Source organism: Crocodylus porosus, unplaced genomic scaffold (genome assembly GCF_001723895.1).
Source record: "Crocodylus porosus isolate Cpor-Errol unplaced genomic scaffold, CroPor_comp1, whole genome shotgun sequence".
Taxonomy (NCBI): domain Eukaryota; kingdom Metazoa; phylum Chordata; order Crocodylia; family Crocodylidae; genus Crocodylus; species Crocodylus porosus.
Genome location: NW_017728943.1, coordinates 34,777,767 through 34,793,043, shown reverse-complemented (window position 1 = coordinate 34,793,043; position 15,277 = coordinate 34,777,767). Strand labels below are relative to the sequence as shown.

At 39.6% G+C, this 15,277-nt stretch overlaps 1 protein-coding gene across 1 annotated transcript in view; it reads right to left on the bottom strand.

Annotated features, from left to right (window-relative positions):
* PCSK2 (proprotein convertase subtilisin/kexin type 2) overlaps positions 1–15,277 on the bottom strand; it is a 183,348-nt gene that overhangs the window by 77,798 nt on the left and 90,273 nt on the right. Inside the window, exon 5 of the mRNA XM_019549143.1 lies at positions 12,833–12,870. Within this exon, the coding sequence (XP_019404688.1) occupies positions 12,833–12,870 (38 nt within the window). The remainder of the gene's footprint in view (positions 1–12,832; positions 12,871–15,277) is intronic.

The following is a 15,277-nucleotide window of genomic DNA, read 5'->3' as shown; positions in this document are numbered from 1 at the left end:
CCATCTATCTACCTGGATGAAGGGGAATTTAGCCAGTTTGTCCCACATCAGCTTCTTGAAGAAAAGGTCTTTTCATTGCTGGGATTTCTGGCAGCCTAGCAGAGACCCTGTCAGAAACATACCAAATACTCCAATCATGAGATCTTAAAACACATTTTACGCCTCGCCTACAGTGGAGTTTGCAGAATGGTGCAGGACTGAATAGTTTTTCTTTAAAAAGGACACATACTATATACAGCATTTAGTGTAAATTCCAGTAAGTTCACAACATTTTGCCATACTTCAGTATACAGCTGTGTGCCAGCTAAATTGGTGATCTGTAGTCTCCCAGAGCCACAGACCAGACTAAATAGGCAAAATACATACCCCCTGAGTGCCTATTTAAAAGAGTTCTTGTATTGAAGATGTACAGGCAATTCCTCTTAATATTTCTGTTGATGATGGTGTTTAATTGCTATACCAGTATTTATTTGAGAAAACCTATTACTAGAGGACAAAACAAAAACAAAAACCCAACAGAAACCAAACAATCTAAAATCCAATTAGTAATGCTTCAAGCCATCCAAAACAGTTTCACCCTATACTTTATTTTCTGATTATGGAAATGTTATTTCATCATTGAAAGCAAGAGTTAGCTAGTGAGTAGTGATTCTAATGACCAGCATGTAGAATTTCCCATTAAAAATATATTTAAACTTATTACCCTTCAGTGATATGGCTAAAGTATTCTAATGAGACCAGGGTAAATGAGGTGTCCAAAACCCTTAAAGTTTCAATGGGAAATGGACACCTGCTTCCCTCAGGGTGAGCTGAAAATCCCACCAAAGCAATCTGTTCCTCCAGAAGTAAATGGAAATTTAGTCATTGACTTCACTCAGATGGTGCAGGATTCAACCCTTAGGTGGTTCTTTTGTAAACTGTCTTTGACTGTACTCATGATCCGATGTGGAAAATGCTTCAATGAGCTGGGAATTGTGCAAGGGTTTCATGGGGTTTCCAACTGATTGCTTACTCAGGAGTAGGATTTTCTCACCATAAAATAATTGTGGGATTCTCATCAAACACCAGAAATATTGAGGATCCAACAGAATCCAAATGGCCCTGCAACCATGCTGGAGGGCACAGGAGAAGGCAGCCCATTTGACAACATGGAGTGATTCCATAATAAAATTAAGCAGAAAGAAAAGTATCTAAATATTGCTCAGACTGCTATATGCCAGCTATAGTATTACCTTCCTACGGGGACAAACAAATGACATTCTATTACCTTAACACAAAAAGACTTGTTCTTTTACCTAAAAATAGTGCACCGGAAGGCTTTTGGTTTACTGTATGGACAAAATCAGGCTGTGTTTAGCTTTATGGTGGATAATTCAAAGGAGTTTTTATTTAAACTACTGAATGATTGGCTTGTGGTGTTGGATAATTATATAGCTTGATAGTGATTACACCTAAGCTTACACTTTCATTGCACCAAATCCTCAGTTTTAGTCACTTCAGGGAAGCTATGCTAGTATCTGGCACAGTGTCTTAAATATACTCAGTCTTGATTTATATTGGTATATCAGCAGAGTTATGTCCATGGTTGGCTACAGAAAAGGTAGGTTTAGACATACTAAAGGGTTTATCATGGAGAAAGAAACAAAAAAAGTGTTATTCAAGATCTCTTTTCTCCTGTTGCCCAGTCTCATTTAATATATTATTGTATATAATTTATTGCTCATAATGCCATCCTTACTCAAATCCAAGATAACTTCAGATTTAAGACAACCTCCCTTCCCAGTTATCAGATTTTATACATGGAGATTCATAAATGTGTTATATTTTCCATGTAAAATATCTAATTAGTGGAAGGTCATATTAAATTCATCTGTCCTGTTCCCACTCCTCTCTACCCCCACCCCCAACACTGCTGTGGCAGGGAAAGCAGCAACAGAGGGCAAGGGACCATACCCCAACCTGCTCCTCACCCAGGGTTGAAGCCAGAGCTAAGCCGCCACCTGCTCTGGGCCAGTAATCAGATCTATGCTGAGCCTTTCTTTCCCCATGCTAACTGGGGGAGGGGGGGGAAACCTCACGATGGATTCAAGTAAATATGATATTCTTTACATCTTTCATGAGTTAAAAATATACTCAGTGGCAAGTTTATTCCAATAGCAAGCAATGGAAATTGCAAATCAGAGCAGTGGTAGAATATTCCCTGCTTCACTGCTTATAATTACTCCAACACTATAGTCATGCTTGCCTCCCAGTGAGGGACTTTGTATTATGTGAGCTGGTAGTAAAGAACTAAAGGTTGAGAGAGACACTTACTTGACTGCCTTGTGTTTGGGGCCATGGCCTACTAGAGCAAGAAAAACGCAGAAATTGACATGCCCTGCACATTCAAATGAGAAATGTTGGATCACTGAAAACTTCGACACAGGACTACATCCTTAGAACCCTGCCTCATTCTTAACACAGTCAAATACCCAGTCAGGGGGAGTGTTCCTAAATGTAATAAAATTAAAGCTGTCAAGATATTTCCTATGGGTCTATATCACAAAAAAATAGTATGGAAGGATCATGTTAAAAAAACAAAGTTCAAGTTAGTGCTGAGAGAGAAAGAAACCATGCTCACCTATACTGACTTCAGTTGTGTTGTGGGTTTTTTGCACACAGGTGTAAGTAAAATTAGTATAAGGTGGTAAATTTGGGGGAAAGAAGAGAAGGGATAAATATGGCCATAACCAGTCACCCCAGCTTTTTTTCCTGCCATGTGATTTGGCTTTTTTTAATGTGCATTCAGGTTCACACAGTTCTAGACAAAACAGGTCTCTCAGACACCTGGGCTAGCAGTCAGCTTCACATTTGCATTCTCTAATCATATCTTTTTTTTTTTAACTAGTGATCTGATTTTTTTTTCTGTTTTGAGTCTAATTACCTTCTACCAAACCAGAACCAGACCAGATTCTCATCACATTTTTGCTGCTATGAATTGGTAAGTGGGTCAGAGCCTGAACTAGTTTAGTTGTCCATTGTCCCAGGTGTATTACATGCTGCTGAGGAACTGGCTCAATGCAGGTGTACTAGAACCATAACCATTGTGAGGTAAGAATGAATTTATCTCCTTCTTTCTGTCCTCTTGTCAACCAAACCTCCCATCCCCCATTCTCTCACGCAGGCTTTTCCTCAAGCAATTTACTGAAAATTATGAATACAAAGCCTGCAGCTGCTGTTCTCTTCTTTTAACAACCATCTCCTATATGTTGTATTATATACCTCATTTCTCTTTCTCACAGATCATCTGTCTTGGAGAAGTTTCCCCTGAAAATCACTGGCTCTGGATGTATAGTCTGAACTGAAAGCAAACCAGAGAGAACATTAGGCTTCGTATTTTAATTATCACTACTTAATTAAAGGTTCTCATTATGGGGGAAAAAATAATAATTTCCTGATGGCTCAGCCTCTACAGGGTTTCCAAGGATTGGAAGAAAACACTGATCCTATATCAAAGAGTGTCTCTGCGTTCATTTTGCAGGATGGAAAATTCCAGCTTTGTCATAGCTCCCTGACTTTTGGAAAGCAAGTAACTATACCCATTATACCCAGCTGTACAGGAAAGGCCAGCTGTTCAGTGCATGAACAGAAAATTAATCTTTGTGCATATGGAAAGGCTTTGAGAAACTAATACAGGAAGCTGTTGCAGTTGATCAGCCTTAAAGGAAAGCACAGTTTTGCAATTCTTCTCTCATAAATGCTTGTTCCTGAAGGAGAAGCAGCCTTTTCCCCAGGGAAGGTACTTAAGTAACATACAGAGACTCAGTATATTCGTTAACTTGTTGTTTAATCATTTTCTACAATAGCTATTTAAAAGCATTACGTATTTGAAAGAAAAGGATGTGACATACTGCCTCATTCAGAATCCTTCTCAGTCCCACAAGTCAAAACAGTTGTCCACACCCTGATCATTTCTATTCTGAACTGTGGCTCATGTGTCAAATCATGGATTCCTGCTTCTCTTTCTTTTTAGTTAGTAAAAATGCAGCTGAAAAAGTAATGCCCTTAGTCTCTGCTCTGACTGTGGCTGTTTTTCCCCCTCACACAGCAAGTTTCAGTGCTTTTAAGGTCCTGTACCACTTAACCCTTACCCATCTCTCTGCTCTCATATTCCTTTTCCTCATACCCCCTGAATTCTCTGTCTCTCTCTTACCCTTGGCTTTATGTACCTCTGCCTTTATCTAGACTGGAGCTGGTCAAGACCATTCTCCTGGAAATATTTCAAGAAGGCAAAGCAGTCCAGCAAATTCCTGAAGTGTGTTGGGGATAACTTTTTTGTGTAGATGGTAGGGGCCAACTAGGCGGTGAGTTCATCTTGACTTATGGCTCACAAACAGGAAAGAATTGATTGAGAATGTGAAGGTGGAAAGTAACTTGGTGACAATGAAAAATGAAAGAGTTCAGGATCCTAAGGGGCAGAAGGAAAGAGTGCAGACAAATAAGGACAATGGATTTCAGAAAAGCAGAATTTAACAAACTCAGAAAACTGGTGGGGTGGGGATTTGAAGGGAAAATAAGTTGTCTATATTTTAATGAGACCATTTTAAGGATGCAGGAGCAAATGATCCTGAGTTTCCTTTGATCCTAAGCCCAATGCAATTCCCACAAAATTAAAGTCTCCCCCAGGGAAAATAAAATATGACAAGTTTGATTTTTATTTTGAGAAATTTGAAAAAGAAATTGAACTTCAGGTCAATTTGACCCAAATCAAACTTAAGCATATCCAGTGCTTAGATTAAGTGCTTTTGCTACATTTCTATTGTTCCTCATTTCTCTTGCAGCTCTTGATGCCAGCATCCATTTTTTAAGGTATGCCCTCAACATGTCCTTGTAGCATTTCCTCTGACCACCACAAAACCTCAGACCACTACTAAGCTGGGAATAGAGCACTTGTTTTGGGAGTCAAGTGTTGGACATCTGAACACAACGTCTGGTTCAGAGAAGTTGGTGCTTGAAGATCACCAACTTAATGCTTTAGCAAGGATCCTGGTGTTTGTGTGGTGTTCTCTCCATTTGATGTAAAGGACTTTCTGAGGACACAGTGGGAGATGCCTCTCCCAGCTCTAGGGATGACAATGGTAGGTCACCCACATTTCACATCTGTAGAGGGGAGTGGGGGGTAACACTGTAGACCTGGATCTTGTTGTCTTTCTGAAGATCGTGATGAATACATACATGCTAAAGCAATTTCCCAAAGGAAGCACATGCACAATGGATCCTGTGTAAGATCTCTTCATCAGTGTTCACTCTCTAAGAGAGGTAGCTAGTGTGGTAGGGGAAGTGCTTTACAATCCCCAGGGTCGTTCTCTTGATAGTAACCTGGTGAGGGGGGTCATATTCATGGACTGATAGAGCACTTCAGTCTTCTAGAAGTTCAGAGAGGGGACAAAGGTTTGGTGGGCTTCTCTGAAGAAATCCAGTGCAGACTGAGGGTTTTCTTCAGTGTGAGCAAGGATGGCACAGTCATCCATGTATTGAAAGTCAATGAAGGTTGTTTTGAGTATTTCGGTACTCAAAGTACAAATACACATAACAACGAGAGTGTAACAAACGCTGCCTTTTGAAAGGTTCCCTTCGGAAAAAGCTCCAAATACGTGTGTCCCCATATCCAAAAGATAAACCAAGTCTAAGGCAGTTGAAATAGACAAACCTAGTTATGCAAAAGACTAATGCCATTATTACCTGCAAAGTACAAAGGGTCAGCAGAGGTCTGTGTTCAGTATAGCTATGAATTTTTGTTCATTAAAAATTAATGACTAAATACCAATGATTTTATAGTTCATTACAATCTTTCTGCTCTCATTGTTAACCTCTTTATATTGTACATATATTCCCTGGAACATCATAACTGTAGCAATACCATGACCCTACTACAGCAATCTAGTGTATCTTTGCCTTTAAAAACTGAACTCGGCGCGACCTGATCCTACGCATGAAGCTAACCTGAAATGGAAAGCATAAAAATGACATGGAGATTCCAGCTAAGAAATGATTGAGGAATGCAGATATGAAGAAATCAATGTGAAGAAATATTTATTGTGAATTTTGTTTCTGCAGAGTGCTATTACTGGCAAACAGCATTTGAAGTTAAGCAACAGAAGCACAAACTTGCTTCTTTCGTAGGAGAGAATTTCCACAGCAGGTTGTTGTCTGCAGTTTTTCGCCCACAGGGAATATGGTTTATACCTACATTTAGCCTTGAGACAGTTGAAATAATTTCTTCCATTCTCACTTAAAAATGGTGCAATCACTTTTATGAAATGATGAAAGCAGAAAGTATCACTGGGGACACACCTGTAACTATTCCTTTTAATGTCAAGATAAACAGTAAGGGTTTAGTTAAAGGTAAAAAAAGATACTATGGAGAATAGAAATAATGATGATTCAAACCAAAATTTCACATACAATATTCATGCTCCAAGTGAAATATTAATGACCTGAAAGCCATACAAGTAGTAGAGATACATTTGTTATATTGTGTGGCTGTCTAATTACGATATCCATACCAGTAGCATTTTTACTGTCATAAGCATACAATTCTGAATTTCATTGCACCAGTCTGTTCCTTCTTTGATGACTTTTTCCTTCTTCCCTTTGCCAACCTGTTATCCAAGGTCCCTTATGTCACTAGGGCTTGCATTCAACCCTACCTTGCTCTAGGCCTTGGCCCAAAAGTGCAGGTCTAGCATAACCTTAACAAAAATCATACGGAGTAGGGAGTGAAAGCATTTCTCTGACAGTGCCAACAAAGTAGAAATAATGTCAAAATATGATTAAATGATTTGTTGCTTCTGGGGGAGTTATCATGTGAATGCTTAATTGTGAAAAACATATTCCCACTGTCTCCATCACAATCACTGAAGCACACTATGCAGCCTTTGACTAATTACCCCCTCTTCCTCATTTATAAACACATACTCAGCTGGTATAAACTGGCATGACTCCACTGATATTAAGGGAAATGATACAAAGCCAATGTTTACAAGGTAAGGGGTAGCCCCATCATTTAGGGTATGAGCAGGGTTCTTTTTTTGAACCCTGTCTTATGAGTTAGTTTAGCAACTCACTTGGGTGACATCACTTTTCCTTCTTGCTCAACACTGTTTTGTGTGGACATGTATTGGGGGTGGGCAATTACCAAAGGATTTTTTTACATCCTTAAGAGATCAGAGAATGCCAGGGCCTGACCATACTTAGGAAATGATGCAAAACCTTTCTCTCCAAAAAGATCTTTCCCCTTAAGAATAACCTTCCTTGATTTTATATGGCAGGCTAAAATGTTCTGTATTTCTCCCAGGGATATACATCTCACCATGACCAAGAGCTACCTTACTGTGCAAATGATATACTGTCACATGAAACTCTGTGAGCTAGCTTGTAAGAACTCACAAGATTAACAAACAAGTGACTATTGGTGCTGTGTAGGCCCAATAGAGTGAGTGATCTGATCCTGCCAGAGTGATTTAATCCTGTTTTTTAGATGTATATGTGGTCTTAAATTCATAGAATCTTAGAGAAGTAGAGTTGAAGGGACCTTGAGAGGTCATCCAGACCAACCCCCTGTCTGAGGCAGGATCTTCCCTAACCAAACTATCTGCTACAAATCTATTGTCTAACCTATCAGCAAAACTATATAGGCAACACTGACCCAACACAAGACACAACACTCTAACCTGTCACAGGTAAAGCATGGGACCACAGCAGCCAAAGTCCTGCTGATGGAAACGTTGTTAATGTACACTCAACAGATCCCAAGAAGATTGCCATGCCTCCTGCTATGGAGGAAGTCAACATACCCACAGTCCATACCAATATGACCATGGGATAAAATTCCTTCCAGCCCCTAAATATGGGGATTGGGCTGACCCTGACCAGAGGGTTTAAATCCCACCAGGAGCATGGGCACACTCCAGTCAAAATCCCCCAGCCTTGGCAGCAGCCAACACCCAATACATCTGAAGAAACTTTAAGAACACATGTAGCAGCGTGGCGGGGCAAGGGGGGAAGGGAAGGGCTGCATGGAAAATGAATTCCCCCCTGGCCCCCTGCAACAAACAGCAAAGCCTAGAAGCAATCAGAAAAAGCCATACTAGAACATAGGCACAGCTATGCCTAGATCATCCTGACCAATGCCTGTTCAACCTCTTCTCGAGGAGGTCCAACACTTCCAACAAAGAGTCCACAACTATCCAAGGCAGCCTATTCTACTGCCTTCCCCGCCCCCAACTCCTCCCCCCCCATTTTGACAATGACAGAGTTTTTCCTGATATTCAATCTAAACCTACTTTGTGGCAACTTCAAGCCATTAGTCCATGTTCTACTCTCTGCTGCAAGAGAATAAAGGTGCTTCTCTCTTCTTTATGGAAGCCTGTCAAATATTTGAAGATTGCTGTCATATCCCCTCTTAAATGCTTTTTCCCCAACTGAACATTCTTCAACCTCTCCTCCTATAATTTGCCTTCCAAGCCCTGTATCATTTTTGTCACTTGCCTCTGGACCCGTTCTAACTTCATGCCTTTTTTGAAATGTGGAGCCCAAAACTGCATGCTGTACTTCAGATGAGGCTTAACCAGTGTTGGGTAGAGAGGTACTATTATCTCCCATGTCTTACACTTAATGCTTTTATTGACGCATCCCCAAAAGCACATTTGCCTTTTGTGCAACTGCATCACACTGCAAACTTGTATTGCATCTGTGATCTACCAAGACTCCCAGGTCCTTCTCCACAGTGTGGCCATCTAGCCATATGTCACACATTTTTTATTTGTATCATTCTTCCTCACATGTAGCACCTTGCATTTGTCAGTACTGAATTTCATCTTGTTAGCTCCAACCCAGCTTTCCAATCTGTCAAGATCCTTCTGAATTATGCCCCCATCCTCCAATGTGTTCACAATCTTTCTTTTAAACTCATCTTAAATCAAATAATCTTCTTTGATATGTGCTTATTGTTTCCACCCACTCAGTGAAAAAATAAACCGAATTTTCAGATAAAGCATGTTTTGCTCCAGATGATAGCATTTACATTTACTTTTATGTTACTTGCCTTAAATACAATTATTAGTGTGAACTGGAATATTACTGTGCTGTGTAGTACAGATTGCAATTAAAGTAAATTTTAGATCCATGGATTAGCAATATAGATGCCACCTGATTTGATTATATTGCTATTGGAAGCAGAGCAATACCTCTGAAACAAAATGGTTTATTTCCATTTACCCTTCATATTCTTAGATTCTTGTTTTAAACTGGGCTAAGCTTCCTTCAACTTATTAGAGTGCAGTTTTATCAGACAAGGACTGTGCCTTTTTTCATTTTTGTCTTTCCTATCAGACTTCTTGTTCTCTTCTCCATCACTGCTGACAAATCCTCTCTTCTCTGTTACCCAAACTCATCATCTCTATCCTTTTTTCATCTCATCTCTCTCTTCTGTCCGCTCTCAAATTTGGCACATAACCCTGCTTGTTCCCCTTCCATAGCATCTCTATAATCCTTTCCCCCCATCTCACTCTGATAAAATCCTTTATCTTGAATTGTCCTACAACATCTTCCCTTCTCTGATTTCTTAGTTTGTTCTCCTACAGTCTATGCAAAATATCATGCTTGAAATTATCTTATTTTAGCCTGTGCTTGGACAGTGTTGCTCTTCTGTTGACTATATTTGGCTCTTCACATTGAAATCAGTCATCTGAAAGGCTTTGTACCTCTCTCCACATCTGTCAACCAATAAGGCCCTAACCAATCTGCCCCCAACTTCTCATATTCTCTTTGTGGTCCATACCAATCCTATCTAACTCTCTCACTTCTTCCCCCCTCACATTATGGTGTATGTGACTGCTTCCATGTTACTCCTTACTCTTACAAATACCTCCTAAATATTTTCTCTCTATATTCAAATATCACTTTTCAACACATTTCTTCTAAGCCTGACAGTGTTAATCCATCAGAGAAAGAACTGTAATACTACTGCCCATATGAAAGAAAACACAGCATCACTGATACACATTAACCTTTAGGTCCAGAATACATTGCAGACCTGATTCAAGGTCCACAGATGTCAAAAGAATTATTCCTATTTGACTTCAGAACACACTGTATGTATGTGGAGTCAATTCAGAACTTACGTTTTCAGAGCCAGGTTTTTCTTTGAACCTTTTATCCAGAAATGATTATGCCACTAGTTTAATCAGCAACAAAAACAACCATATACTAATCACCTAGTTCTAGATACAGCCTGCCCATCCAAAATAAAGATTGCCTTTGTGTAAATTATTTCAGTTTAAATAAATATCCTACCAAGTCATTCCTCTGAAATGTGAATATTGTAGTTAAAGAACAGGATTTAATTACTTGTAATCAAGTCATTGAGTAGATGAATAAAGTGTGAAAATGACCATCTTCTTTGTTAACCTATTTTCTAAGTACTTGTATATGTGTATCTCCTAGTTTTCTGTATTTGGAATGAAATCCTGGTTCTGTCACGGCCTGTGGAAGCTTTGCTATTGATTCAGTGATAACAAGATTTTAACTTCTACGTGTGCCTAATATTCTACAAAGTGTGATGGATTTTGAAACTCTTTTAAAAGGGGGAAGGACAAGACTCCTCTGCAAGAGTAAATGTACAATTCTCCTTTCTGTGTCTTATTAAGCCAGTGCATCTGAGCAGCGTATTGTAGTTTTCTTTGTTGCTTTTTTGCATTTAATTACACTTATAAATCAAGTTTGTTTCACTTTTGCTGTCAGGATCCTTAAATTCATAAAATTTGAAGCCACAGCTTATAGTGTTACAAAAAGCAGCAAGAAAGACCTCGTTGTAATAGAAGTAATTCCAACAAGAAGCACAGCACTAGTTTTTGTCTAATGGAAAAAGAGGATGCCAAGCACTTCTTGAAGTTGCTCAGCAAAGCTACAATATGTTGGGTAATTTTGGGTATGCTGGGTAATTCTCCAACACAGCATTTTTCTACTGGGGAACAGCGATTGATGAAAAATGGATGCCATCTTGCTGGCATCATTTAACCCCAGCTGACTGACTGCCCTTTGGGCAAGGGGCTGGACCCCTAATGTCTATGAAAACTATGCAAATTAAAATCTGTGTTCCAGCTGAACATATGATTTCCTTTGCCTGGTCTCCTCCCATGGCTGGCTCCATAGCAATCCACCTTGTAGCCTACTGTTGGTCATCAGCTTCCATAGCTGCAACCAAAACAGTTTGATTTCTATAGAAATCATACTTACTACTTATAAACTACAGAAGCACCATCAGTTTCAGCTCTCTGCACCCCACTGTACCATAAATAACCTGTTACCACAGGAATCATTTCCCATGGAAAACATAAAACCTAGGTAGTGGCAGCTGAGGGTGTCAGCAGATGCAAATAAACAGTTAAAAATAAGAGGATAATGGGAATAGAGATGAAAATAAAGCAAAGGCAAATCAAAGCTACATTTGAAGAAACGATCATTTGACACCGTACAGTGTCTCACTGTTCAGGTCTGTGTATGCTCTTAATTAAAGCACCTGTTGTAAATGAAGCATGCAGTGTCTGCACATTGCAAGTAGGACTGCATGACATTTCGATGGGTGCTTTGTTTCAAAGCTGTTTTGATGTATTTCAAGCTCAAAACAGTGAAATCAAAACAAAACAAAAGGCTTTGAAACAGTTTTGAAAGTTTTGAAACATTTCGAGTTTTGAAGCCAGGCTTCCTTGCGGCTAAAGAGAAACTAAGGCATGGGAAAGAGACAAGGGGGGAAGGACTGTTCTGATATTGACTGTGCAGCTGACCAATGACTGTGATCCTTCCCTGAGGCCCCTTCCAATCCCAGTGCTTGTGTGGGGGAAGAGGGGCAGAAAAACAGCATAAAAAGCATTGTTTGAAATGGACTTTCTCTATGCCTTCACACTTACAAGTGACATGAGTTTTGCTCTGAACAGTTTGACATCCAGTTTCCCAGAAACCCCTGCATCTGTCTCCTTGAAACTTGACAGGCTTCTTGGCCTCAGCAGGGGCTACCTGCAGTTTTCAGTCCTGTGTGCCTTCACACTTACTAGTGACATGAGTTTTGCTCTGAACAGTTGGACATGAAGTTTCCCAAAAACCCCTCCACCTATCTCCTTGAAACTCTACAGGCTTTGTATCTTCAGCAGGGGCTATCTTTTCTGCTGTTTTTATTTGAATCAGGCAAGAAATGATAAAGTTATATGCATTTTCATGATTCCCCATTATAGCCTATGAGTGAAACATCAAAACACATTGACACAGCATTGAAACAGCGAAGCAGTTTTGACGAAATGAAACAGAATAGTGCTTTGAAACAGCAAAACAAAACACTGTCCCTTCAAAATGGCAAAACAGAAGTCAAAACAAAACAGTGCTGTTTCACACAGCCCTAATTGCAAGGTCTAACACATGGTCCAGCTGTTGTAAGCAAACAACAGACCAGTCTCCTCAGCCTGCAGCACTGCTATTCTCCACATGACAGATGGAACTTTATATTTTAACAGCAAGATTTAGAGCCAATTCCCAGGTTGCTCATTTCTGCTTTAAATCTAATATTGCCAACTGCAGCCTTTTTAAAGCAAGGCAACCACCATTCCTCTGTCTTGTCACTAGTTCATCCCCTGCACCAAAAGATCCTGGCCAGCAATTTGCAAGGTCCCACTTTATCACCTGCAAGATCAGTAGCTCAATCATGCTAATATTTCAAATCTTGCATAATTATTTTGTAAGAAAAATAAAACAAAACCAATAGGGACTTCACATTTTCCAGAAAAGGTCAGTGTATACTTACATAATTTGAGGCAAGATCAGGATGAAGATAATCAATTCCTGTAATAAGACAATGAAACATACAACCCAAAGGTTAAGAGTTTCAAAAAAATTTTCATAATGATCACCAAACACAAAAATTTTCAACTGCTACTATAGGAAATGACAGTGAGGAATAATGCTGATCTCAAGGCTTGTCTGAATAAAACATCAATTTTCAAAAGTAGGCTTTTAAATTAGGGTATCATTTCTGCTGCAGACCAATTCAGGAGGTCTTAATAGAATATGTCAAAGTGGCAATTTGAATAACCAGAAGTAGAACTGAGCCACCAAATTTAAGAGCCTAGTTTGTAAATGGGATCATATATATTGAGAAGCAGAAGCTGTAGTAACATTTTACATCCACATAATAACTTTCATCTGAAAGGCTCCCCAAAACATCACTATATCTATTTTGATTCTATAGTTAGGTTGATCTAAAAGCAACTTCTGTACATACCCTAATAGTGTAAAATGGTACTATACAACAGTGTTGGGTATAAGAAAAGAATATCATTGCAAATGGAAACTGCAAAGGCAAATTAAGAAGGCAGAAAATCACCTATATTAGAAATGAGGAAATTACTGGGGCAAGCAGGTCTATTCCTGTGAATGTCCATTCTGGGAAGTTTTTAATGATAGATCAGACTGGTTACAAAATCTCAGAGCATTCTCGGAAGACTGAACAATCAGCCTCCTGAGTATATCATGGTACTTGCTGAGGTTAACACTAGATTTGTGTGTAACACTTGCAAAAATACCAAAATATGATATATGAAATTCATCTGTTTGCTTTTAAATCTGTTCACAAGCCAGCAATCCCCTACAAATCAAAGAAAGATCATGGATATTTTTTAATGTGACCTGGACGTAACACTACAAGAGTGAAAAATATGTGGTTGCTCTGCACACACTGTTGATCTTATGTGTTACTTCTTCTATTTAGTGTTTTGGGTCCTGTGATTCCTGTGGATAGCTGTGTGTAGGGGGACCTCTGCACCTCCAGCTTTATAATCCCAATAAGAAGCCACCTGGATACAGAGTCTTCCAATACTAGGAGCACTGTGCAGATTCAAAATCAATTCAAAGAGAGATTCACTGAGTAGCTCAAGAGTTACTAGAAATAACGACTGGAGCAAAACAAATAATTCATTAGAAATAATTTGCTCAATAGCATTCATCTATATTTCAACAGTAGACAGCTCCCTGAGCATTTGAGAATATTCTATTATGTATTCACCTAGGAAATTATTTACCAGACAATGTGAACAATTCTTGGTTTTCAAACAGTTTATTCTGACTACTGGAATTTGACTTGTGTTCAATTAGCCTTTACTGGATATGGAAGTCAAACAGAACATTTCTGTTTTTCAACTGGATAAGCCCAGGAACAGTTTTTCCTGTTTATGAGTTCAGAACTGACTTTATGTAACATTTGCTTCACATATGTAAAGTAGGTGAAAATGTCTGCAAGGGGTATGTTGGTATAGTCACAGGGCATGTCTACACATTACATTAATGCAAAGCAATAAACTCTGGCGCATAGCACACCATAGTTTATTCCTCCTGCGTATTAGATTTACAAGTGCATCTGGGACCCCAGCATGTTGAGCCAGGTCAGAGCAGCCCCAGCTGGCAGGAGGCCAGGGGGGTTACCCTGCCAGCCCAGGGCTGCTCCAACCTGGCTCAACATGCTGCAGAGGAGCTGGCTGGGACACAAGGGTGCTTCACTGCAGGACTAGCTAGCAGGCAGCCCCCATCCTGAAGCATGTTCTTACCCCAGTCAGTCCCAGCAGCATCTACACTTATATTGCTTTTGTGCTAAGGAACCATACCACAGGCTAGTACTTGTACTTACAAGTGAATTCGCTTACTGTGGCCTAATAGGACTGCACATGTAAATATGGACACTTTACTGTGGAGCTAAATAGGCAGCTCTGCAGTGAATGTCTTGTGTAGACATGCCCACAGAGCACTAGTCAATGTACAGAGCCAACTCTCCTGCCACACTCCACTCTAAATGCTTCATCCAATGAACCAGTTCCCCCCCACCTCCCAGCCTAATTTGGCCTGAACTTCAATCACCTCATTGTCATCCTAGTAAATATTGTGCCTAGTCACTGAAGGTGTAATTTCTGCCATGTTGGACTAACTAAAATGAGACACTAGGTTTAAAACAATTCACATACTGTCTCATTCACATACCACAAGGCAGCCTGGTTAACTATTTACCCAGCAACCTCATTTCAATTTTTAACAGGAGGGTGACAGACTAGAACAAGGACAGATCTCAATAGATTCCTGAAAATTACAGCTGGCTTCATTTTTTAATTATTTTTAGCACTATTCAGTCACTATGGAAAGCATACTACAAAATTTAGGTAGCAAAAAACTGAAGAAAGAATTCTATGGACTTCTTGTATTTGGA